Source organism: Lipophrys pholis (assembly GCF_963383615.2).
Source record: "Lipophrys pholis genome assembly, chromosome: 15".
Classification (NCBI taxonomy): Eukaryota; Metazoa; Chordata; class Actinopteri; order Blenniiformes; family Blenniidae; genus Lipophrys; species Lipophrys pholis.
The window spans coordinates 21,775,856-21,801,921 of NC_137642.1; the positions used below are offsets into that span (position 1 = coordinate 21,775,856).

The window sequence follows — 26,066 nt, forward strand, 5'->3', positions numbered from 1 at the left end:
AGACCCAATACTCTTATCGGTGCATTCCTAGTTTTTATATATTCGACAGTTTTCTAAACCATTAATCCTACTTAGATCTGCAGGGGGCTGGATTTGATCCAAAGCAACTTGTCAACAATCGAGTCCAGAGCCAGAACAAAGGGACACAATCATGCACGTATTCGTACCGATGGTTAAAGTCACCAATAAAACTAACAAACGTGTTTTTGTACTATGAGAGGAAGCAGTAAAAAAAACTAAATAAAATACAGAAAGAACACCTAAGTAAACTCGACATAAAATAGCCTGTAGCAGGAAATTGAACCCGTCTCCATCCTGCTGTGAGAGTGAAAACCACTACACCCCCACACACCCCCACAAAAAAACAACAAACACAACAGTTTGATCCATCGCTTGATCCTTTAAGTTTTTGCTGTAAGCCTCTTCAAGTTAACTGGACCGACTGAGGGAAGGAATAGGTTTGATATATTTAGGGTTCAGCGCTCCAGTCACCCGTCTTCTCATGCGTGGCTTTTTTTTTTTTTTTTATCGATACATCAGAGAAGTTGTGCTGCAGGGAAACAAATTGAGGACCTTTAGCTTGTTTTCTTCCCACACCACTTCCATTCGCCAACTCCTTCTCCCCGTGCACTCATTAGTCTTGTCAATGTGTTTGCTTCCATGCTTCTCTCTCAGTCAAGGTACGTGTGTGTGTGTGTGCGTGCGTGCGTGCGTGCGTGCGTGTGTGCGTGTGCGTGTGCGTGTGTGTGCGTGTGCGTGTGCGTGTGTGTGCGTGTGTGTGTGTGTGCACGCACAACAAGAGGAAAGTGTTTTGAGGCCGCCTGTCAATCAGCCAAGACACAAATGTCAATTTTTGTGTCAGCGTGCGCCAGGCTTACGATAAAATTATGACAGCGCAAGACTCGAGGCTAAGTAGATTTTTTATTTTTATTTTTTTATAAAAGGGAGAAGGTGTAAGCTCTTCTTGTAAATAGAGCAGGGATTTTAACAGATACAGAGAGGGCAACATGACAAGGAGAGTGAGCCAGATCACAGTCTGTACAGGGTGATAGGAAAAGGTGTTAAGTCTGGGGGGAAAAAAAAGAAGAAATAGGCAGGAAAAATCCAGGTGGTGGACGACAGACATGGCCAGAGATGTTGAGGGACAAAGAGGAAGAGGGGATGAATAAATCAACAGAGCATGGCTGTGGAGTGAAGAGACGCATGATTGACACCTCACCGGGGTGCCGAGATGATGCGGAGGACGCCACTCCGCACCACCTTCCTCCTCCTCCTCCTCCTCCTCCTCCTCCGGATGCTCCCTCCTTCCTGAACATCACTGCAGGTTTCCTCCCGACACTTCCTCTGCCTGTCTCATGCATCCCTGCCTCCCACACATGCAGCCAGAAGCACGGATCACATCATTTAGAAGCCAGAAGTGCCAAAGAATTACTTCACTAACTCGTACGGCAAGTAATACTAATTTAAACGTGTTATTTTAGCGCATTTAAACACTTACTATAATCATGATCTTATCACATATGTGATGACTGTACTAATACTCAATGTCTGTCACAAGTGAAAGGGGGATTTTAAAATATCTTTCTTATGATAATCACCAAGCACTAACTAAGCACTGATTATCAGGAGCACCACTAATGGTTTTTCAGTGCAAACCACTGTAGTTATCCGCATTGTTAATAGTAATCGGGACTTAACATGGATATCTTTTCGTGTTATTCAGTAACTGTCTTTCTTACACACTGCAAATGTCATAAAGTAGAAATTCCTTTCTGTTGATGCATTTTGCCTGTAACCTGTGACCTTTGAGTGCAGGTATGTGACCGATAATATATATATCTGTCTACTCTGTTGGTACAAGTGTCGAAGCTGTCTTGTCTTCAAGGATATACAACTTTGTTTTTCTCCAACCAGCTTCATTCTCAGACCTTGGCTCTAATAAATAGATGAGTGAATTGTCTAAAAGGGGGTGGGCGCTGCTGGTGTCACCTTGAGGGGAGCCGGGAGGTTCAGGCAGTGTGGCTCTTTCTCGTGTGTCTGTCGGTGTGATAATGTGAGATCTCTTCTTTTCTAAATAAATCCTTTTTGCATCCAATATATGGTTTCATTCACTCATCCTCCTGAACCCTAAACCCAGTCAAAATTCCTGAAAATGTATGCAAACCAAGTACAAAAAAACCCTCCTGAAAAATTGTCGGAACCCACTCAAAAAAACCTTTATAACACCAGCTTAAACGCTGTCTAAATTACAAAAAAAAGAAAGAAAGAAAGAAATTGTGCAAACCCAGTCAAATCTATAGAAAACCAGTCTATACTCCTGAAAACATGTCCGAACCCAATCCAAAACCGTACAATACCAGTCTAAACTCAGTTGGAAACTACCGAAAACGTTCATAAACCCAGTCCAAAACTTTTTAAAACCCCTCTGGACAGTTCACCAGTCCATCACTGGCTGGACTGGGATACAGACAACCACACACAGTCACATCGAGGGGTAATTTATGATCATAAATCACATGCATGTTTTTGGACTGTGGGAGTATTCATTCATTCATTCATTTTCTTCCGCTTATCTGTTTCCGGGTCGCGGGGGTGACAGTCTGAGCACTGTCACCCAGATCACAATGCACCATTTAAGAACCTTCCTGCAGGTGGTGAGCCCACGGGAAGGTGGCACCCGGCGTGGGACACGAACCCACTACCCCTGAGATTGTGAGTCTCATGCTCTACCAACTGAGCTAGCCGTGGGAGTACCCGAATGAAAACCACACACACACGAGGAAATACTTTACAGTAGCTCCACTCAAAATAGAATAAAACATTAATAAAATAGAATATCAAAATATCAAATTATCAAAAACAATATCAAAACTCACCGACACACCAGGAGGAAAGAAACCAAAGCTGATTTTAAAGTTTGACTTTAAAGATAGTAAAACGAGTGAATTAAAACAGTCTGTAGACCATGAGATACACATTTCATTCAGAAAATGTTAGTTTGGTCTTACTTTTAAGTATAAAGTTGTAGAAACTTCTGGACAAAAAAGCCCTTTAATTATCTCCTCCTGCTCCAACTGAAAGTCCAAGTCTGTTCTTGGAGATATGATCCTCCATTGTGTTTGACTGGGATTGTAACAGCTTGTAAACAAGATTTTGTTTATTGTACGTCATTAATTTTTTTTAAATATATGAAGTCAGAAACTATAACTGTAATTTATTTCCGATGTTTCAACCTCGTCGTCGTGAAAACCATTCAGCTTCTTTTTTTTCCTTCCATTTTGCGTTTTTTAATAAATCACACTCTGGTGATTTGCATACGGTTCCAACTCCACAAAGTCACAACAGTCTGAACGATGTGGCCGCAGACACATCTGTGAAAATGCGCTGTGTGAAATCCTCAACAGTGTCGGATGTTTTGACACTTTCACAGTGTTTACATGGCACCTAGGCTGACTTCATAAACAGAAGTGAATCAACAGACCAATCTACAATTCAACATCTTTAATGAGTCGCTCTGCTTTTTGCTTCCTGTTAAATAAAAGCTTTTATAAGCGGGTATATAACCAGCCGCTATAATGCACCGTAGTCTCTTGTCCTTTCTAAACAGGTTTTTCTCTTGCTGTAATGTGCAGTTACTAATGGAGAGAAAGGTTATACTGGCATTTGTAGTCATTTTTCTATTTTCAAATGGCAAACTGTCTTTTCTCCTGAAGGTTTTCTCAGCCAGAGTTTCCAGTTGAAAATAATTCCGGTGACATACAAGTCAGGGATTTATTTTTTTTTTAAACTGAGTAGAGAGAGGCCGGCTTTCAGACCTGGTTCTGCTCGTAAAAAGAACATGAAGAAAAGAAGAAGAAAAAACACATCCTCGTACAAATGGTGTCCAATACGGTTAAAGGTCTGTATTCACTCCACAACCTCTCACATAAAACATTTTCTCTAAGATTAGTGGCCTTTACATTTCAACTTGCGGAGTTTTGTCATGGTGCAGAGTAGACGTGATGAACATGTCGAATTCATCACAAAATCAATCTCAAAATAAAGCAAACTTTAATGAAACCTTCTGGTGCAAAATACAGTGAAATATCAGAAAAATGTCTCCTATGGCTGATGCAATATGGGTGTTTTTACAAACTCATCCTGACAGCATGGCTTTGAGGCTGTGAGCGAATGCAACACTGATCTCTGTTTGAGGATCAGTGTTGTGTTCGCGACTCTTGAGAAATATATTCTTTTCAAATCAAGGTTTTCTTTGAAATTTTTATAATTTGCTGGGTAGTTTGGTGGCTCGGATTGAAGCTTTTAGCTGGTTGGTCTTGGCCCACGAGCCTTATGTTTGACACACCTGCTCTAGGGAGCTCTTGGGGATCATCAGAAATTCCGTTTTAATGCCGGTGGAAGCTTTCTAAAGTTGCGCGGCCCTTCATCCACAGTCATGTTATTCCTCTTTTGGCGCACATGCTACTGTGTGCATTCTGCAAAGCTTCTTAAGTTGTATCAACATTGAATAACTGTGAAAAAAAGCTGCTGGAGTCGAGGCTGGATTCCTTGAGTCATCTGCAAATGTTGGACTTTCCTTTTTCATCTATTTAGGACACAAACACGTATTATCGCGGTTGCTCGGTGACTGTGACTGTGACACTGTACGCACCAATGTAGCGGATGACTAATCTCTGCTCCAATCAGAATTACGCAACGATGGTCAAAGACAAATAGCTGTGTTTGACTTTGCACATCGACAAATACATTTATGTGTTGATATTATTGGCTTATAAAGAATTAACTGTCAAATTCTTGGAGCATCTTTCTGAGACTTCATTACGACAGCGTGCCAACGTCTGAATTACAAACGAGGGGAAAATGTTATTGACAGCATCCATGAAGCAGCAGCAGTGATCCATACGTCCAGCAATGCAACATGTGAAAAATATGGACTTTTCTCAAGACAGAATTTAGATTATCTCCACAATTATGAGCCAAATAACAGATTCTCTCAGATCAAACTTTGATAAGATGTTCTTCACAAAGCCAAAAGATTATATACATACATATGTTTGAGTACGTTTTTTTATATGATAATCGCATTATTTGCTTGAATAGCGCCAAAACATAAACAACAATACTTCAGTTCAGTGTGGACAAACCATTGAATGGTTATTTTACACTTTTTTTTTTTTTATACAAAAAAGCTGTTTTATCAAAAACACAATCCCAAAGGCTTAATGTTACCATTAACTTGGTCTCAACGAGAGGCTAAAAACACTGTGTAGGACATGAGAAAACCAATAATCATACACCAAACAATAAAAAAGCTGAACTTTATGGGCCAAGGTCGAAGAAGACGAACAGAATGTAGTGACTGTAGCACATCAGTTTGTGTATAGATCTCCAAATAAATGCAGTGAAACATGGGGGTGGTACACCGCGGTGGGGATGTTCTGCCTCTGGTTCTGAATGCACTGAATCTAACAAAGGATTGATGAAGACGGAAGATAACCAAGACATCTTAGGAAGGGACGTGTTAATCACAGTAAGACCTGAGGTGAGGGGGTTTGAGCAGGACAATGAGCCGAAGCTCTCTCACATCCAGCCGCACAAAGGAAAAGACCGGGTGTTTCAAAGTGGTGATCAATGAGCCTGGAAGGATTCCTGCAGAGTTTAAAAGTGCTGAAATACATATGATTGGACAACTGATGACTCCCTGGTTGAAAACATCTCTCGTTTCTTCCGATTGTCTAAATACATTTGGGGTTTTCTGAACAAGGCTGGAACTAGGCTTTTTAAAAAGTGTTGAAAAAAAAAAAACAGTAAAAGTATAACAACACACACTTAAAGCACGGATAAAGGATGATAGCTATTTCACTGGATTTATAATTACTGCACTGGATTATTGCATCATCCTCAAGACGTGAGAGCAGACTTATATTGCAGTTGAAGGGTCTTATGGTCTGAGGAATGAAGCCGTTGTAACGTGCTTCACTGGGATCAGCTGGGATCCGTTCCAGCCCACCGTGACCCGAAGTTAAACAAAGCAATATAGAAAGTAGATGGACGGGCAAATCTTGTTTACAGCCATACAGTTCGGTTTCCTGTTTGTTTTACGATGGATCAGCAGCCATAACTTTTTCGTGGTGGTAGAAGTGCTGGTATTGTTGGCGTTCAGCAACTTTGGCATGCAGCAAGTGGTGTACAGAAACCTAAAAAACTTTGTGTAAATGTTCCTGAGTTTGTGGTCAACTTAAAAGTATCTGACCTGCTTTGTACAGGACTTGGAAGAAAAACTGCATCTCTAAAGTCTCAGCCACCCAAATACTTTCCATTGTCAGAAGCCATATTTACATAAACTAATGAGTTTTTGTTTGGAAGACCTGCTTTTTTGTTCATTTCAGTCATGCTTTGCCTAAAGTAGATGACTAAATTAAAGTGGAGATGATTGCCAATCTTTAAAGAAACAGAAGCTCAAATAAGGACCTTCATAAATGTCCAAGCTAAGACTTGGACATTTTAAAGACTCCTGGTCCCCTCAAAAGCTTGTGTCATATGGATTCACAGGGATTACATCATTACTTTGCTATAATCAAATATACCTGAGCGGCACAGCTCAAGCATTGCTCCAACATAGTGGATCTTTAAGCTCATTAGCACTGCCACACTACAGCATCATATCACGTGTCTATTGGCTGGCGGCTTTTATTTAACTCCGAAACAAGGACTTTCTGTTCAGTCAAAGGGTGAAGCAACACTTTCTATCCTCCTGTCTATCTCAGATGGTTAGAGTAATTGCATTTTGCCTGCCTCAGTGAAGTGTTGCCTGAGCAAGGCTGTCTCGGGTCCGCAGCGACCCACAACCTTTCACTCTAATCAGAAAGTCTCCGATGTGGCTTTATGTGGAGATAATGAGTTAATCATGGGGATAGGGAAATTGAGTGGGATTGCTAATTATGGAGTTAATGCCGTGGAAAGAAGCGGGGGGATAAGAAATTGAGCAGCAGTCCTTCCCAGGTGAGACGTACGTGTGTGTGTGTTTGGGGGGGGGGGACATCTGTACCGGCTCCCGTGTGTGGACAAACACGTGTGTGTGTGTGTGTGTGTGTGTGTGTGTGTGTGTGTGTGTGTGTGTGTGTGTGTGTGTGTGTGTGTGTGTGTGTGTGTGTGTGTGTGTGTGTGTGTGTGTGTGTGTGTGTGTGTGTGTGTGTGTGTGTGTGTGTGTGTGTGCACGTGAGTGAATACCTGCACACGTGTTTGCTATCTATTACGAACATTTAGAGTCACCAGGAACTAAAAAGAGTCATTATAAAGCAGATGCATTGCAAAACCCCTCGTAAGCTGCGCTTAATAGGTCTCACCTCAACAGCACGTCTCCATGCTCCTACACACACACACACGCACGCACGCACGCACGCACGCACGCACGCACGCACGCACGCACGCACGCACGCACACACACACACACACACACACACACACACACACGCACGCACGCACGCACGCACGCACACACACACACACACACACACACACACACAAGTCGCGGCAATGTTGCACATCCCAGGATGCCTAAATTCACATTCATGGACAAAAATAGCATCAAGACAGTGTTTCCAAGACATTCACAAAAAAGTAAGTGAGGCATGAAGCGTCTTCATCGTTCACTTCCTGTTCCTCTTTGGAGACACACTGAATGATTCTTTAGGGCGCAGCGGCACTATACAACATATTTGGTGTGAAATCATTACACAATATCAAATGAAAGTCCATCATAGTTTACTAGAGATTGTTTACTAGAGATCGCTCTTTTAAAAAGAGAAAATGTCGCAGAGCTTAATTTCCTGTAAACTCCATGAGACCTGTCAATTCCACTGTATATCTTATCTTATCCACTACAAAATCCGCGGCTATAAGCTTCTTCTTTTTCTTTTCAAACCTCAGCAGCACGCTGGTTTGGAAAATATATTGGATGTAAGTTGGCAACGGGTTTGTTTTTGCACTCACTCTGCACCTGCATCTTAATTGACGGTACCAGTGCAGCATCATTTTCTCTTTCTTTCACGCTCATCAACACCTTAGCCAATTACCTGGATTGCCATTCCGGGAAGCGGGGTGCTGAGGCTAACCCTTCTAAAATGGCACCATAACCCCCCCCCCCCTCCAGCCCAACCAGATGGCAGAGTGGGGATGGATCCATCATCGCTTGCAAGGAGTGTCACGTCCGTTGGCCATCTTGGCGTGGCGCTCGCGGCGCCCCGGGGCGTGTCCGCGCCAAACCCTTCCCCGCGCCAGGGATCACGCACATGTCAGCTGTTGGGCCTCCGATGTGCTGCAGCTGCAGATGCTGCTCATTTGCAGGTTAATGTATTTCGGGGAAGAGTTGTGTCAGAGTGCCGGTGAGTGAAGTGAGCCAGCCCGTCCAATTAGTGCAGAACAGATTAGAGGGAGTGATGCTCTTTCTTTCTTTTTTTTTCCTCACTGTGCGGTTGTTTTCAAGTGGCGGTTTCTTACCGTGAAAATCTTGTTGTTGTTTGTTGTGGTGGTTCGTCTCTTGCAGGCGTATTGAGAAACCGTGAGCACAGGAGCGGGTGACGTACTTTCTGCCAACTTCGGCAAAGTGTCCTGCGAACAGAAATAATAAAAGAATAATGAACACATGTGAACACAGTCATGTCCAACCGTAGTAACCATCCATCTTCAAAACATGTTCTATCCAACCAATACAAATATGTATTCAGAAGAATTTCAATCCTAGTGTGTGATTAAAGGGTGTACATGACATTAAGAATTTAAAGCAGAGTGTCAAACAGAAGTTCTGTGGGTCAAATTTTATATTTGGGTTCTACGACCACACGATTTATTTTTTCTAAATAAATAAAAAAGTCATTAAGTACTTGTATCAGCACTCGGTATCGGCGAGCGGCTAAAGGTTAATACTTGTGCTTTCTCTCATCCTTTAAAAACAACCCTATTTAAAACACACGTCTTTGACAATGTCAGTAAGACAATGGGAGAACATGCAGACTCCACAGAACGTCCCTGAACCCCGAATGGACCTGGGATTCTTCCCGCCGGGAGGCGACAGCGCTGACTATCAGACTATCATTTGATCCTGAATTGTTGACAGGCTATCCCAGACGAGGACAAAGCAAAGAGTTCAAATTGAATTACTTAAAAATGTCGCTGTTTGCCTCGGAGAAGTTATTTTCATGACTGTGCGTCTCCAGGGCAACAGGCTAATGACACTCATCTCACAGTCTGGTGGCATCCAAATCCATTACGCTAGCTAACCCGTGGCATTACAAATCTGCTTGCCATCATCCAATTTGCCTCCTGTAAATTGCCTTTTCATTCTATGAAGAAATGGTTCCCCATGTGTAATATATGTGTCAAAAGGATTACCAATGTAATATTAATATTCTCGCAGACAATTAGACATCACAAAAGGGAACATTGTGTCCATAAAATTACCCATGGATTGGGGTGGGAGAGCGATCCGGAGAGGGTGGGAGGGAGGGAGGGAGAAGAGGAGGATGAGGAAGATGGAGAGATTGCCGCGACGCAGTGTTGACTGGGACCGGAGCGGCGAGAGGAACAGAGGTGCCTCAAAAAAAGATAATGAAAAGAGCTAGTACCTCTCACACTGCTGGGCTGAATCAATCAGTGAGGGAGTCAAAAAAAATGTTCATCATTTATTCTCTGCCAGGAGCCTTTTCTGTTCTCCCAACAAAAAAAAAAAAGAAAAGAAATGGAATAACTTTGAATACATTTCACGGCACAATTTTTCTGCCAATCAAAGAGTGCGACTGCCTTAGAAACTCCCTAACTGTGTTCCATCTGAATACAACAGGCGGTGAAGTGTGGGCTGGCTTCTCCAGCACTTTTCCACCTCGTCTGGCGTTTATTTAATCCAATATGGGATTGTTGGCCCACAGAGACAAACTGTCTGTGCATCAGCATGCAGAGGTTGATTTCCCCCCCATCTGGGCCCAGTTATTATAACCATGTGGAAGCTCTCAGGCTGATCTCGCGCCCAACTCCCTTTCCAACCTTTGCTTGTGTGTCGCTTCACTTGTCCATGCAGTTGCTATTTAATGTACCAAAAGTTTGAAGCAATTAGCCAAGATGGCTTTTCGTACTCCACGTTTGGATCGTGAAATCAGTCACAAAGAGATTTCAAGTTCCAAACACTCTTCAATTAAAAAAAAAAAGTTCTGCAAGTCATTTAAAATTACCACTTGATTACAGTTACGACTTGGGACCCGTTTACACGAGTGGAACACACAGTTTTTTGGTTTCGCGTTTTGAAAAAGACCTCCATCTCCACGGAAACTACAGAAACAGTTCAGTTTTCATGTTGGGCCACTAGTGGGTGCTGTTTGTAATGAAACCACAAACGTGATTGGAATGATGAGACGCCTTTCCTCCTGTGAAAAAAAGGAGTACAGTTCAATAGCAAGCCCAGCCTTGTCCCATTTCATCCACAGAATATTGCAGTGGAAACATGGAGAGCAAAGAAGCCCAAACATGTCTGTCCCTGGCAGCATCCTCCAGCTCCTCTGGGGGGATCACAAGTTGCTCTCCAGACCAACTGATATTATAATCTCTCCTGGGTCTTGTCCAGGTTATCTTCCAATAAGTAGCCTACATTAGGTGAAAGCCATTTCTCAATGCAGAGTAGCAGCAGCTCTACCTTGAAGCCCAATTTATAAGTTTTCAGTGAAAATGCATAATTTTTGCATTTTCATTTCTGAAAGGTTTCACATTCACACAACATTTTGAAAGTGATGTCTGTCATGTAGTTAGCACGTCAAGGCCGTGAATTGATGCTGTTGGTTGAACTGGCACACAAGACCTATATACTATAAACATTTTCAATCTATAGTACACCGAGATTCGTGTGGACAGACGATGAATTGAGTGCCACTGTGGGTTACTCTCAGTTACAACACAACCAATATGGACGATAAAACTAGAATACAGCCTGGGAGTCATGACACTCTGGAAGCCGCCATGTTTGTTATTGTTCATCTACTTACATATGTGCATAAGATCTTTTTACTACAGCCTTGGTGCTCATGTGCAGTAGTAGTAGCACCGCTGTCGTGTTAACTGACGCTCAAATTGTATTTTCACTTCAAATTGTTGCGGTGTAAACTGTCCCTTTGTCTCTCCTGGCCTCTCCTCAGGCCCGCCAATCTTTAGAGCAAAGTCAGTCCTTCAGCTTTTTATCCTCAATCTTTCATTTAGTCATGAACCAAAGTTCTAAGTCAAGAGTAACTGTTATGACAAAAGCTCCCAATAATGCTAAACAGTCTTCATGAAGCAGAGAGACACAGTGGCTCCATAATTGTTTTTATGCAAGACAAAAGCAACAAGCTTCAGTTATTAGTTTCAATTTACGACATAACATTGGTACAATTAGCCGTCGGAAATCTAGTTTTAATTCCAGAGTTGTAATGGTTAGCACTCCACAACCACACGGCTGACCACACTGCTAAACTTCCCTTGGTTTCACCCCAGGCTGGGGGAGGGGGGACTTTTCTGTGCAGAGTTTAAATATGCGTTTGATGTTGATTCGTCACGGGGAAATTGATCGTGGATGTAAGTGGTGTGCCCCACATTTTCCAATTGTCAGCGAGGATCAATTTAAGCCGACTCTAACCCTAAATTGGGTGAAACAGTTTAACAGAGATATATTGCATGACCTTGTGCTTTAAAAATGTGTCTTCAAGTAAAAGAAATATTAGTTTAAAACTCCACTTATACCTTTTGTTGCCATGACATCTTGTATTGAATCAGAGGGCCAGGTTTAGGTTTAGGTGTGGGTCTCCCTTTGCCAGGTCGCCCGTCCATAATAGATCTTCATCTCAACGGTGCTTTTCAGTGGAGCTGAGATCACGACTATATCGGACGCACTTTCAACACATCTGCAGGGAGGAAAGACCTCACTCACTCCTGCACTGTCCCCCCATCCACATTAATGCCTCTCACGTAGGCCAACGAGTGCACACAAGTGAGTTAATGAAATCCTCTCGGGCCACCAAGCAGGGCAAAGGTCACTAAGGTCCCCACATCCCGAGGGGAATCTTCTTGCCCCCTCTCACCCACTCAATAACCACCAATTCTCCAGTGGACTCCCAGACTCTTCGAGTTAAAAGCAGGCGCATTTTCACAACCCAAATCCCCGGCAATCAGTTCCTCTTTGGCTCCTTTAGCACATGCTATTCTTACATCTTGCCACATCCCCACTTAAACGGGCTGAACAGGCTGTCTGCAACCCAAGAACTAATGGAAAATATTACATTAGGTTTAATACTTAAAATTCCTCCCTGACTTGCTGTAGAATATTTATGATGGTAAAACACATTGCATCACCAGACTATCATGAAACGCCCGCAGGCAAATGTGCCCAAGAAGTAAACCCGTTTCGGGAATCTTTTCGCTCTACATGGTAGCTCCTTAAATGGATTTATCACTCATAAAAAAAACAATCTACTGGAAGCGGCGCGCACATAAATGCCACTCTCGCGTTACCTCGTCGGCGTCGGTGAGGGGCCGCGTCACAAAACAAGCACAGAAGTGGGCTTGCGGTTACCGGGGGAGACGGGTCGATGAATGTCAGCATGGCATCATTAACCCTCTCCGCTAATGATGCAGCCAACAAGAAGTCGCAAGGCAGATGCAATTATTTTTTTTGTGTGCGTGGAAGGTGAGAAGGGAATTTTCCTTGTGACCGCGAATCCAGTCCCAGGCTGTTCGGAGGAAACGTCGATACACTCTGGCAAACCAGAGGGATTTTCTTTTTTTTTCTATGTTGTCGAAGGAAAAGGAAGGCAACATATTTCTTTATTTTAGATCCATATGTCGGAAAGCCCTGGTTGCACCGTTCACGGGGGGGGAAATATGTGAGCGTCTGCGAGCATGTGTATGCGTCTCTGTTAGTGGGCCGCTCAGAGCCCTGACATCCAGCTGATGGGTTCATTTGACACTCCCACGCAATATGGAGGATGTTTCTCTCGCTATCAGCGAGGTGAAGTGTGCTGCGATGAGCAGAGACAGAGAAAGGAAGAGTTAGATGTGTCCTCTTTTTAAGAGCCACCTGTCGGGGGGAGGGCTGGCATTATAAATGTACAGAAGGAGAAAGAAAAAAAAAAAAACAGAGGCGATATGCATGGCAAGCAGCAGAATGTACTGAGGACTCCTTCCCTGTAAATTCATAAAAAGTGTTAAATAACTGTTTCTTCAGAGTCTGTGTTTGGCTGTAGTGCCATCTAGTGCTGACCCTTTATCTGTAGGGATATTTCTGAAGGCACATAGGGACACACACACAAAAACACAAACACACACACACACACACACACGCACCTCAATGAGGTGTCTGGTCTCCACAGCAACAGGTTTTCCCTCTCTCATGCTGTCAGTGAACCAGCTGATGCCCAGCAGGTGCATCGTGGGTAGATTCTTCACGTCGTGCCCTCTCAGCCACGTCCAAAGAGACGAAGCCTGGCAATCTTCTGACACCACGTGAGTGACCTCATCACTGCGGACAAGAGAGAAGAAGAGCGGTCAAGGACTCTTTCAAACATAATAGTGTTATCTTCATTATGTCCAGGCATATTCTCTCAGTCCTGGATTTAGAAAGTAGACCTTTTACTCTTCACACGGGTCTGGTATTGTTCTAAAACTAAACCTTGTAATCTTTAAAATTACATCAAAATACAAAAAGACCCAAAAGGGATTTTAACTTTTTAAACTTTTTAATCTAAAATAAAGGAGACCAGATCATGTCAAAAAGATCTTGACTCCTCAAACCAGCAATTGGATTGTTTGTAACACTTGGATTATCAACAATACCCCAACCCTTTAAACTACATTCAGACTCTTCATCATCATATCTTCATCTATCAATCATATATGCGTTTAAAGAGGACTGGTTCAAAGAATAATGTTTCATGTTGGGATCATGGGCAGCTCAAATAGTCTGCGTCTAGTTTAAAGAGTCTGGATTTAGTTTAAGTCAATTAACCAACACTTAGAGACTTTCTGTGAACTCATGAACTCCAAGTGCTCAGAAAAGCGTCTCAGGCTTCACAGTTTGTTGACAACTTAACCTGCAAAAGACTAGATATGAAATTCCCCATCCTCTTGCGATCAGACACTAACGTCTCTGATTGTCTCCGACTACTGTTACTGCTTGAAGCCAAACTGAGACCTTGTTTACACACAAAAAAAATTTCAAGTGAAATCAGAACATTTTTGGGATGTTTTGGGTGATGGTGCCGAAAATGCATGAGCAGCAACCGAGGTCAAACTTTTTTCCAGAACGATTCCGACACCGTCTCTGTGTAAATGCAGGAAAATGCAACTCGCCTGCAACCCTGCTACTGAGCATGTGCACCATGGCCGTTCTTCTGCACATGTACGAGTAGATGGACAATGACGAGAGTCGTGGCCTCCAGAGTGTCATGACTCTCAGTCCATATTCTCCTGGTACTTGGAAGATTTATAGTTGAGTGACCCATAAAAACGATTCAACGTGGTCGTCCGTCTGTACGACTGTCCGTGTACTCCCATTGTTAATGTTTACAGGATATAGTTCTCTGTGTGTATGTGTATGCGGTTTCATTACAAAAACAATCAACAGCACCCGCTAGTGGCCCTACATGAAAACTACGTGGATTTCAGCAAACACTGTTTTCAACACATTCCCATGTAAACATAAAACTTTAATGCCAAAACGCACAGGAACACAAATTCCTTAGTATTTTTTTCAAATGATCCCCTGAACCATATTGTAGCCTCTTCTGTTTGTTATTGGTGTTAGTTTATTGAAAAAAATAAACAATTAGGAAATATAATACCAGAATTTCTTGAATCGAGATCAGACCCGACATTTTATTTTGAAGGCTCCTGCTTTGTATGCTCATAAGAGTCGGTTTGGCTTCACTGTGATGTTTTGGCCGAAGCTCCACAATCCATCCCACGGGGAGGGGAAGGGAGGGGAGGGGAGGGGCATGAAGTTTGACTTAATATTTCTGTTGGCAGTGGATTTAGTGAAGGCCCTCAAGCACTGAACAAATAATCAGACACTTGACATGTTTTATGATAAGAGAAAAGGAGAAAATTTGATGTGAAAATATTCTAATAATAACCTTTCGACAATTATTTGTCACAGCTCAGGAGATAACAAATAGCCTGTAGACACAAGATAAAAAAAATGAGCAATTTATTCTTCATTTGATGAGGCCTTTAGGATTTAGTTATTTAAGTTATTTGATGATCGTAATGCCTGCCTTATTCTTTTTAGTGCTTGCAATTATCATGAGCGTCTACATGAAGATGAGCAGCTGAAAAAGTCAAACAGAGGAAATGCTGCCATGCTGTGAAAATCTGTTCTGGACACAGTCGGCCTTTGATCAGCCTGTTGGTTTTCACTTTTGGAAGGGAAAGGAGGGTATCACTGACAGGAACAGGGCAAGAGAGAGAGACGGCTCGAGAGAGTTCTCCATATCAAAGCCCATTGACTTTAGCCCGTCCTTGTGTTTGGGCTCCGAGTCTCACTTATTCTGGGAAGTACAATCTGGTGCTGGGCTCACTTTCTTGCTCATTTGCATGTCAGCCTGCCGTTTTGAATTCTGTGCCGCTCACACATTAAGATAAGCTTCCAAAAATTTCAGGGAAAGATTATATCTAGGTAAACATTGCTCCAAGAGAGAGTTGTTGTTTTTTTTTTTTATTCCCCTCCCTTATGATCTTCAGCCTTGTTCCAACATAGCAACTCAACCCCTCATGACTTTAGAAAGGATTCATCAGCCAAATCTCTGTGACTGTGCTCCGGCAACAGCATTTGGAGATAATGGTTGTTTTCCTTAGATGTCTCATTGTTCCTCACTGCCAATGTCTTCATGCTTAGGAGGATTCTTTCAAGCCATGGACTATCAGTGGCCATGCTGGGAGCAAATAGAGGCTTCGTTTTTCCTGCGATTTGGCCAATTAGGCCTCAGCCTGAGCACTGCTGGGACCTTCCTTAAGGAGTCTTTCCACTGATTGACTCCCACCGGGCAGGGAAGAGGAGGGGCATGCTGAGGGTAATTATGCACGGCTGGGCGGCCTGATTGGGTACGGTAGTTAGACGCAGTGACAGGAAGCAGAGCAGAGGAGGGACGTGATAAAAAGTCTGCTTTGAGCGTCTCAGCGGAGATGAAGGAGGCACCAGTTGAGTGACTTCAGCTATCAAACTGTAGAGAGAGGCACTGAGGGTCTGCGGTGATTGTTGTTTACCCTGTCGATCCCCGAACGGCTAAAGCATGGCTGCAATATTGAGATCCCAGCTGCATTACAAAAGCTCAATTTTGCAACCATGCAGTCTTTGCCAAGGCTGAGGCAGGAGAGGGTTTTTTTAGGTCGATCCAGTTAATGAGACCTTTCAATCAAACAATTCAAGGCATGGCAGGAGCGTCCAGGATTTTACGTCCATGAGGATTCTCAGTCAATCTGGTCAAGATAAATCCAATTCCTTCACTTTGCAGCAGGAGACACTTTAAAGTGGTTAAGAATTTTAACCAGAAGGCTTCATCTGAACTCATGACGGGTAGAAAGTTAGAAGACCTTCAGAACTTGAAGTCGGTCCTTTACCTTCGTGAAACTTGGTCTTCTCATTTAAATCTAATTGGTGAGAACATCAGGCATAACATCATGACCACTGACAAGTTGAATAACATTAAGTTTCTCTGGATCAGTGGCCAGCATACATTAGACATTTTTCTCCAAAGTTGGGCAAGCACAAGAATTTGTCAATTTTGAAGATTACATAACGCCTCACATCTTTCAGGGCTGAAATGATGCACTGCTCACATCTTGATGCGAGATACCAAAGCCACATTCAGCGTTCTATAGCAGCGGGTCCCAAAGAGGCACTGAGGCATTACAACTTTGTGATAACCAACGTTACAATCAACTTCATTAAAAATCGTACCTGTCAAAGTCATCATCGTTTTTTTTTTTGCTGTGTGAGGAGATGAGCTCTGATCAACTGTTTTACAGCATGCCATGTTTTTTCTCTCTTTCAGAGAGCCGCTTGCTTTTTAAAAGCTATTTTAACACAGAGAGGCCATTTTTTGGAACAAATCTTGTAAGCACTGAAAGCTGAACATTCACATGGCACATTGTAAAAATTAGATGCATTTTGTGATTTTGTGATTTGATCAGATTGATTGTCATTTGTATTTGGTAAAAAGACATGCAGGACAGGCATAGGTGAGTGTGTGTATATGTATGTCTGGATGGTGGAAACCCTTGAAATGTTGATATTTCAATAAGCGTGTGCTGGTAGAAAAAGTTTGGACTAGAAGAGTCCTCAATGCCTCAGTGGATCAGGGTTGTTCTGCAGCAAAGATTCCTGCACAATGTCATAATTGGTATATATATCTTGTTACTCTGAGCCCTTTTAGCGAATTAATTTGAATGATTTTATTCCTCATTTCTGTCTGATTTTTATTTATTTCATTTTATTTAACATTCTAAACATCCATCCACTTTAAGGCCTGTAAAAAAGTATTTTCTTTATCATTTCTATCAGCTTTAACCATCAAGTCCTCTCTCTGCATTGGAAATGGGCTGTTTCTCTGCAACACTCCGATTTCCAGCATGGAACTCAAAATCAGAGCCAGATTAGAAGCTGTGTCGTCCCTGTTGCAGCTGATGAAACCACACCCATGTTGTCCTGATAAAGTGAACTAACCAACAAATAAATAATTCACAAAGTTCTCAAAAATGTGCAAATTGGTGCTTATTTATCATGAATATTCAAATTTCCACTCAAAAGTGAGTTTTTCTTCTTGCTTCTAAAGTTGGATGTCTGAGACGTCACTTTTCAGTCCATTCAGGACTTTCAGGATTTTCAAATGGTCTAAATACTCAATGTATTTTTATTGTGACTGCGTATGAACAAAGGCCTGTGGACATAATCGAAAGTAGAGAGTCTATTGTTCCATGTTCAGCAGCCGGATAGCTTGAGGGAGGAAGCTCCTCCTCTTCCTCGTTCTCTCTGTGTTTGCCTTCAGGCGTCGGTAACGCCGCCCTGCTGGCAGCAGAGAGAGCAGTCTGTGGCTGGGCTGTGTGGGCTCACTCGCAATCTTCCTGACCTTTAACCTGCACTGTTTGTCACTAGATAAATATCAGTACAGTAGTAGTATATAGTATAAGTATTTGTATATTAATTTTTTCTTTTTTTAATTAACCTATTAATGCTATGGGAGGGCAGATTTCATGTTGCTATTTTTGCTAAAACAACAATAAGGTTCACACATGTTATGTGTACAGATATGAGTGACTGTATTTCATTTTTGCACACTTTTACATTTTACGTAAAATATTTAAAACATATTTATTTGTAAAATGTGTTTTTTTTTTAGGAGCAATATTTTACATCATATATCTAAAATGTTATTGTGAAAGCTTTTTATAATTTTTGTGACATATTTTGTTTAGGCTGTGTGGATAAATCCAGAGATTCATTATTCTGATAAGTTGAATGTGATACAGCAGTGTCGGAGCAAGACTCCGATTTTGGTCATCATCTCTAATATCACAGTTACATACCAATTTATTCAAAAGAGATATAAAAAAAAAACAGATTTACTGCCAAGTACTTGTTTTCTTTCACCAAACAGGAGTTACAACTGGTGTCCGTGTCTCTACAGGCTCAAACAAAAGATATAGTTTGGACTCAGCAGGACAGAATAAAAACTATCGTATGGAGGATCTCCAGAGACATTTGTCAGCCTCATAGGAAATCGACACAAACACAGACACCTGGATAAACAAAAGAGCCTTCTTAAATCTAGATCCCGAATCAAAAACAAATCTCACGCAAAGATCGAAAACAGAGTCTAGATCCAAAACAAAATAACAACCAAACGCAGGGACAGATGGCGGTGAAAAGACTGTGAGAAAAGCAAGACTTACTGGAAGATCAATAGAAAGAACGACAGATGGACCGACGACAAGACAAGGTGAGACAGGCGCTCATAGGACAGGTAAACAAGACACAGCTGGAACAATCAGGGGCGAGGCTAATCAAATCAAGAACACACACCAGGGGGAGCCAGGAGAACCAGACACTGGAGGGGATCAGACAAAGACTGGATGGAAAAGTACAGAGTAACAGGGAAGTCAAGATCTTTGAAGCGTCGCTGCATTATAGTGGACAAAGTCAAACAGGCAGCACAAGGAAATCCACTGGGTGGGAACTGAAGAGTGAGAGACTCCTGGAAAACACACATGAAAAGAAAAAAATAATAAACACGGCTCAACACCAGTGTGCCAATGCTGCATTCACACAAATAGTCCAAAGGAAATTAGTCATAAGGCAGTTTAAGTTCAGTTTTGTGTGCCATCTGTACCCTTCTTTGTCTTCTGCATTCCTCTAATCCGATTGGGCCTCCACTTTATGTTGCATGTTCTGAATCAAAGCATTGAATAACATAGAAGTAATGATAGCATGAACTACACTACTCTGACCAGTAGGGGGACAGCCTTTCATCTTCAAAGTTTGGCCCACAGTTGTTGCCTCGCACTAATAATATTGATTGTTTCAATCTGAAGGCCAACCGATCTCTACTATATGAGCTGCCATGTTCCACTGCCAAGATTGCCATGTGATTGTTAGTGTATCTGTTTGCAAGAGACACTTATTTGATCGACTTCAACAAACGTCTCCCAAAGCTTCTTCGTTACAGAAACAACACCCAGAGCTCAAAAAGCGAGAGTTTCATTATATTGAGACCTGCCAGTCAGCCTACTGGACAAAACATGATTTCTCTAAAGGCGTGCATGCGTGCGTGCGTGCGTGCGTGCGTGCGTGCGTGCGTGCGTGCGTGCGTGCGTGCGTGCGTGCGTGCGTGCGTGCGTGCGTGCGTGCGTGCGTGCGTGCGTGCAGTGTAAAACAACATTTAATACACTTCATCAATCAACCAGGTCAAACATGTCAATAGTTGGATCCATGTTCAAGTGTGTGTGTGTGTGTGTGTGTGTGTGTGTGTGTGTGTGTGTGTGTGTGTGTGTGTGTGTGTGTGTGTGTGTGTGTGTGTGTGTGTGTGTGTGTGCGTGCGTGCGTGCAACCACATGCTCAAGGCATAAGACTTGTGTACGACTAGATCTGGGAGGTGTTGCCATCAAACTGCAGCCGATATCAGTTTTGTCGGCTTGCAGAATTAATGTCAGTTTGAGGCGGGCACGCTCCACTTCCTGACGTTGGTTTCAAACAATTGTATCAAGCCAAGTGTAACCGTAGGAGCGCTCAAGCTGTGTTTCTGGGAATGCTGCCACGGCCAAGCTGGCACGCGGCTGGAAGCCACACACACACACACACACACACACACACACGCACACACGCACACAAACACCAAACACAGGGTTTCTGCTTGTGACACCCATTTGCCTTTTTTTTTTGAGAGAGAGAGAGAGAGAAGCTGAATCATATGCTAAAATTCAAACAGTTTTCACCTGAAACGTCTTGAAACAAAAAGCAAAAAGGTCAACTTTTTGTTTTCTGTTTTCTAAGAAAAAGGTTGCGTCAACAGTATCGCCGGCCTCAAAGGAACCTGACTCTGAAGCGCCGTCGGTGTCAAGCGGGGACCTTCTGCTGTGCTCACAGTTTGGGATTTAAAAGATACTTCCAATTAGAGACGGAAAAAATGAAGACTGCACGCCGCTTCCATAATTACCGCACAATAGATTATTCATCGTGGCGCAGAACGAGCAACAAAAGAACATCACATCTTAAGTGCGACTTAACCAAAAGAAAAAGGAAAAAAAACTTTTGCCAAACTCATTAAAAAAAGTTTCTGTGCATGCTTTGTTACCTTTCTTCTAATGGCAGAAGCGTTCTTGCTGCTGTTGTAGAGAGAATTTTTTTAACCTCTTTGTCCTTTACTTAAACATATTTGTGTTGGAGCTGTGAGTTACGAGACGGGATGGGGGGGGGGGCAGAGGCAGGATTAATGTCCTAACCTTTCTTAATTACCCGTTCCCAAGGCTGGAGTGCTTCTCCAATTACCTACCAGGACAATACTTTCTGCAATTAGAAAAACAGCACAAGTCTCAATGTAAATGGGAGGAACTGAGTGCAAATATCTCAGTGAGGACTGTTTTTTTTTTTCATCTTCTCATTTCATTTTTTATGCGTGACGTGTGAAACGACCCAATAATAGTCCAATACGTTTCGCATTCATACTGTAGCTACAGACTAGTTTAAAGTAAAATAATAATTGTGCAGTAGACGATATGAAATCACCAACACTACTTAGTTTGTTAATTTATGCATTGTTGGAAAAAAAGAATCGATCAGAAAGGCTAAATGGCAGATTAATGGTTTGTATAATGGCTTTATAACAATTGTTTCCAGCATGAATTTACTTATTGGTGACTCTCAACGATAAAACTATAAAGTCGCAGGAGAATATGAACTGGGAGTCATGACACTCTGGTGTTCTTGCTCATGTGCAGAAGAACTATTTACTATCTACACAGAGACGGAGTCAGAACGTTTTCAAAAACTTGCCTCTTCAGTGGCTCAGAGCACCGTGGAAACTAAAACACAAGAGAAGTTTTCTATTTTCACTTGAAAACATTGTGTAAACCAGTGCACTTGTGTCTACGGTATTGACTGATTGCTCTGTTTCCAGTAAAACAATGTGCACAAAAATTGGAATCAAAATCGAGAGCTATAAATAAACCTGGGACTGTATTGAATGATTACAAAACTGTGTACTGAGTTCAGCTCAGTTTTGGTCTGAATAACATCCCAGACAAGGTGCATGAATATCTTCTAGTCAAGTATGTCTTTACCAGATAGATGTCTGCAGTACCAGTTTTGGTTTTACTTTGTTTTGAATTGGAAAGGAAATCAGTGCAGGTTTACTCTCATACTAATGTATTATTCACAGCGCTGCGTCCCAAAACTGGGCTTGGAAATGAGTGTTTGCCATGCTGCTGGACTATTTTCACCGTCCATTTCACAATGATTACAACGCAGGCTTGAAAGTCAAACTACGAGGTCAGGCCGCTCGATCTGTCACCAAAAATACAGCAAAATGCTCCCTCTTCCACCTCTATTGTGCTCTTCCACTCAGCCGAGCTTTCAGGAGCCGAGCCCTGTTCAGTCAGCGAGCAGCAAAAAAGGCAAAGAGGTTTCTTTTTTTTTTTTCTCCCAACCTGAGGACGTCTTCCACCACGAAGCCCTTCGACCTGGCCAGCTGGGTCAGAAAGCTTCTCCTGCTGCGGCCCATTTTCCTCTCCACCAGGTAGACTCTCACACCCTGGAACCTCGCGTCCTCACGCCTGGGAACGCCGCCGCCGCCGCCGCCGCCGCCGCCGCCGTCCTCCGGCCTCGGCTTCTTCCTCGCAGCACGAGCGCGGATCATCATCTTTCCCGAAAGATATTTCTTCACCTGAATGTCTGCTTTTGTGGGACTTTAACTTCACTTCCATTCATGAGAATCGCTGTTTATCTGGAACTGGTAGCGCTCGCTGCTTTTTATTTGCCAAACTGTGTGTCGGTTGGAGCAGAGTTGGTGAGAGCTGGCAGACAGGAAAAGCCTCTGCCAACAGGTGCTGAGGATTTGGTGTTTACCGAGAACCACCTGCCAAGATCTAATGATTGAGCATGTGTGAGAAAACAACAACAACATGAGAAAAAAAAGAGAGACAGAAGCGCACCGTTGGCGTGGTATTATTCACTTCCAAAAGTTGTTTAGCAAACACACACTCTGGAGACGGCGGTGAACAGCGCCTGTGTCAGTGGCTTCTTCAGAGTTTTTTTGTCTTTTTTTTTTTCCCCAAGTCTTCTTTGCAGGAGTTGAGCGTCACTCCATGGAGACCACCCCCCCGAACCCCCCCCCCCCACACACACACACACACACACACAGCTGTCCTGCCATGTCCGGTTCGTCTCGCCACTCACCGTCTCATTATGTCCGGACCGAGGCTGCACCATCTGCTCCGCCGCTTTAATTAGCTCACTTCCCAAATCCAGGGCCTTTGTGGGCATTTTTCCCTCCGTCTCCCTCCCGGGGGTCTACAGGCTCACCCACTCTTACAAGTACTATACAGGCCAACCCACTAACTTTAGCGGCATGCATTTCAGAGATATGGCATTGAAGTACTAAAAATAGATTCACCTTGATGAGCTCATCCTCTTCTTTTGTTTTCAGAAGTAATTGCCGCACGAGAGCGTCGCGTGGTTTTAAACTCTCGCTTTCCAGAGGTCGGCGGTGTGAGAGAAAAGCTTTAAATGGGCCTTTGCTGTAATTATCTCCTATAATGCTTCTGCCTCAGTACACCAAACAGCAATGATTTGTTGATTTAGAAAGGGGAAGAGGGTAAAATCATTACAGGCCTTGACTCTACATCTAATTACCATGGCCTCTGTGCGCTTCCTCACTTTAATAAGCACACCTTGCTTCTGTCTGCCAGACAGAAATTATTACACGCCTCTCATTAGCTTGGAGTTCTGGGGGTTAACGGGTGTCACAGGGCAGACGACACTAATTGTTTGGCTGTTCAGACCCCCGCCGACTCCCACCCACCCGTTCCAATCCCTCTGCGGTGTGTGTGTGTGTGTGTGTGTGAGGATGCTGGCCTCGGTCCAAACACAGACCGATGAAATTCTAACTTATCCAAGACAAATGGCTGTCAGGCTGCCAGCGCCGATCACTGCAGCACCGCCCGATCTATTTCTCATCCTGCTCTCCGCTTCGGCTGTGAGGCTGTCTGATAATCGCAGTTAAGGTCGTTTAGGTTTCAAGTCTGAGGCCCCGTTCACACCACAACGCATCGTTTTTAGAAAGGGTTGCAGGTATCGATTAAAAAAAGTAGCAAAAATGGATCATGTGTCTCTACCGTCAGACTGGACTTCAAGTAATCGTTGTTTGGACTATCGTTATTGCTTTTATTTATTTACTTTCCTGTTCACTATTTCTTGCATGTCTTGTTCATTTTCATAACTGGAGGAGTTTCCCAGTCTCTTTTTGTAGGTTTTTATTTTCTCCCTGATGTTTGTGCACTTGTTTCAAGGTCTCTCATGTTCACTGTTTGTTTGTTTGTTCATTTACATTTAAAATCATAAATCGGGGGGGGGGGGTAAATGAGGCAGTTAGCAGGTGGGGCTATGAGTTGGTGCTGTTGGTTGTTTTTTTTTTTTTTAATGAAACCACACACACACACACACACACACATTCCTCAACCATAAAACTACCAAGTCCCTGGAGAATATGGACAGGGAGTCATGATGCCCTGGAGGCCGCCTTGTTTGTTAGGGTCCATCTTCTCATGCATGTGTAGAAGAAGAACCATTCTTCAGAAAGTTGTGTTTTCAGTGGGTCCGAGCACCGTCTTCTGTGTCAAACAACGCCCAAAGCACGACAAAAGTTCTGCGTTTTCACTTGAAAACGGGACCTTAATTTGCTGCGTGCCGCAGCTATGAGGTAAAAAAACCAAAAGAGTTGGAAATACGAAACATCTGAAATCACAAACATCTAAATGTCTCCAGTTGTGTATGGAAGGGTTTTGATAGTAGAAGCACTAGAATAATTTTATCTTATATTTTTAATCTGCCGCAGAAGACCTGACGATCTCAATAATGTTTCCCCTCTGGAGGGTGAAAACATGCCGCCGTACACCAACTCTGGCCCGCCAGGCGGATCGATCCGGCCCATGGGATGACCTCGCAAAGTGTGAAAATACCAGCAAAACGAGCTGGAGAGAAAGTAGGCTCACAATAGCAGTCTAATGAGCAGACAGGGAGCATTTATTCGTATTTATTGGAGCTAAGTTCAGTTTATATCTTCACAAACACCCGAGAATAAATAGCTTTCTCTGTAACGCTCGAACTGTAACTGGTGAGCTGCAATGTTTCCCTTTTGATGGTTCAGGAAAGAGTGAATGCAGAGTTTTGTTTTTTTTGTTTTTGTTTTTGAGGTTTTTTTCGCACTGTCAGTTTACTGCCACAGGAAGGAACACTGAAAAAAGAAAAGACAGGTATCAAATATTAAACTACTTAAAAAAATCACCTAAAGCGACTTAAACCAGCTGCAGAATTCTGTGGTTATTTTGTGGTTTTCTCAAGCAAACAAACTTTATTCAACGATTTGTCCATATAAAACTGTCTTTAAAAAACATTCAGGGAGGTTCGTATAAAGTGTTAAAAAAAAGCAGCAGGTCTTTTTGACTATCTGCATTTTTAAAACGAGCCCGCGGAGCATCAAAAGTGGAATTTAAATAAAAAAAAATCTTACAGCCTGAAGGGAAGTCTTATTATCCCGTGTTTATCCAAAGAGTTGCAGTTTTGTTTTCTGACTGAGGATTCTCCTTAACAAAGGCTGAACTGAAGCATAAACCCATCAACAAAGAACATGAAAGAGAGAAACTGCGGCGCACATTTTTGTTAAACTACTGTGTATCTGGGCTTTTTACTGTTGTCATCCATTTGACATTCCATTTTGAAAGGTCAGAAGACTAAAGCCACAAAGGTTCTTAACCCTCTCATGTTTTTAGTTTGTGTGTAAAGACTTGCAGGGCTGCAATCCTTTTGGCTTGTCGCTTCATGCTCCTTGTTAAATGGAACAAAGCAGAGAAACAGTTGAATGGGCCAGCAACAAAAAGCACACAGTTACACTGGTGTTTTCACAGGATTGTAATTTTTTAAAAAAAGAAACAAAAAAGGACGCAGCTCCTCTGGAGTCTCCTCCATGTGTGTTTTTTTTGTAAGCTTGTGCAAACATTTTCCTCTCTCCGGAAGCTTACACTGGCGTTCTAAAATAGCACTTGCTAAAAAAGATATTGAGCACCAATAAACCGGAGAGTTTGGTGGTTAAAGTGCTGCAGATGCACACAAGGATCACCTGATGTCACATTTACTTGACAGTAGAAGAACAAATCCTTTTGGATCAGCTGACCAATAGAAATTAAAAATGGCTGCTGAAGCGATTCCTCCTTAACAATTCGGTTCTTTACCGGTTCTCGTTTAGAAATGAAACGTGCAGTATAACCAGCAGAGGACGCCCTAACGTTGCCGC

General features: G+C 42.7%; 1 protein-coding gene across 2 annotated transcripts in view; it reads right to left on the reverse strand.

Moving 5' to 3' along the window:
- dntt (deoxynucleotidyltransferase, terminal) overlaps positions 1 to 22,544 on the reverse strand; it is a 101,013-nt gene extending 78,469 nt beyond the window's left edge. For both annotated transcript variants that reach the window (XM_080481001.1, XM_080481000.1), the window contains exons 1-3: positions 22,207 to 22,544; positions 13,357 to 13,531; positions 8,500 to 8,610 (exon numbers count right to left, since the gene is read on the reverse strand). In XM_080481001.1, the coding sequence (XP_080337127.1) occupies positions 8,500 to 8,610; positions 13,357 to 13,531; positions 22,207 to 22,418 (498 nt within the window). In that variant the 5' untranslated portion in view covers positions 22,419 to 22,544. The remainder of the gene's footprint in view (positions 1 to 8,499; positions 8,611 to 13,356; positions 13,532 to 22,206) is intronic.
- Between the last annotated feature and the right edge of the window lie 3,522 nt (positions 22,545 to 26,066).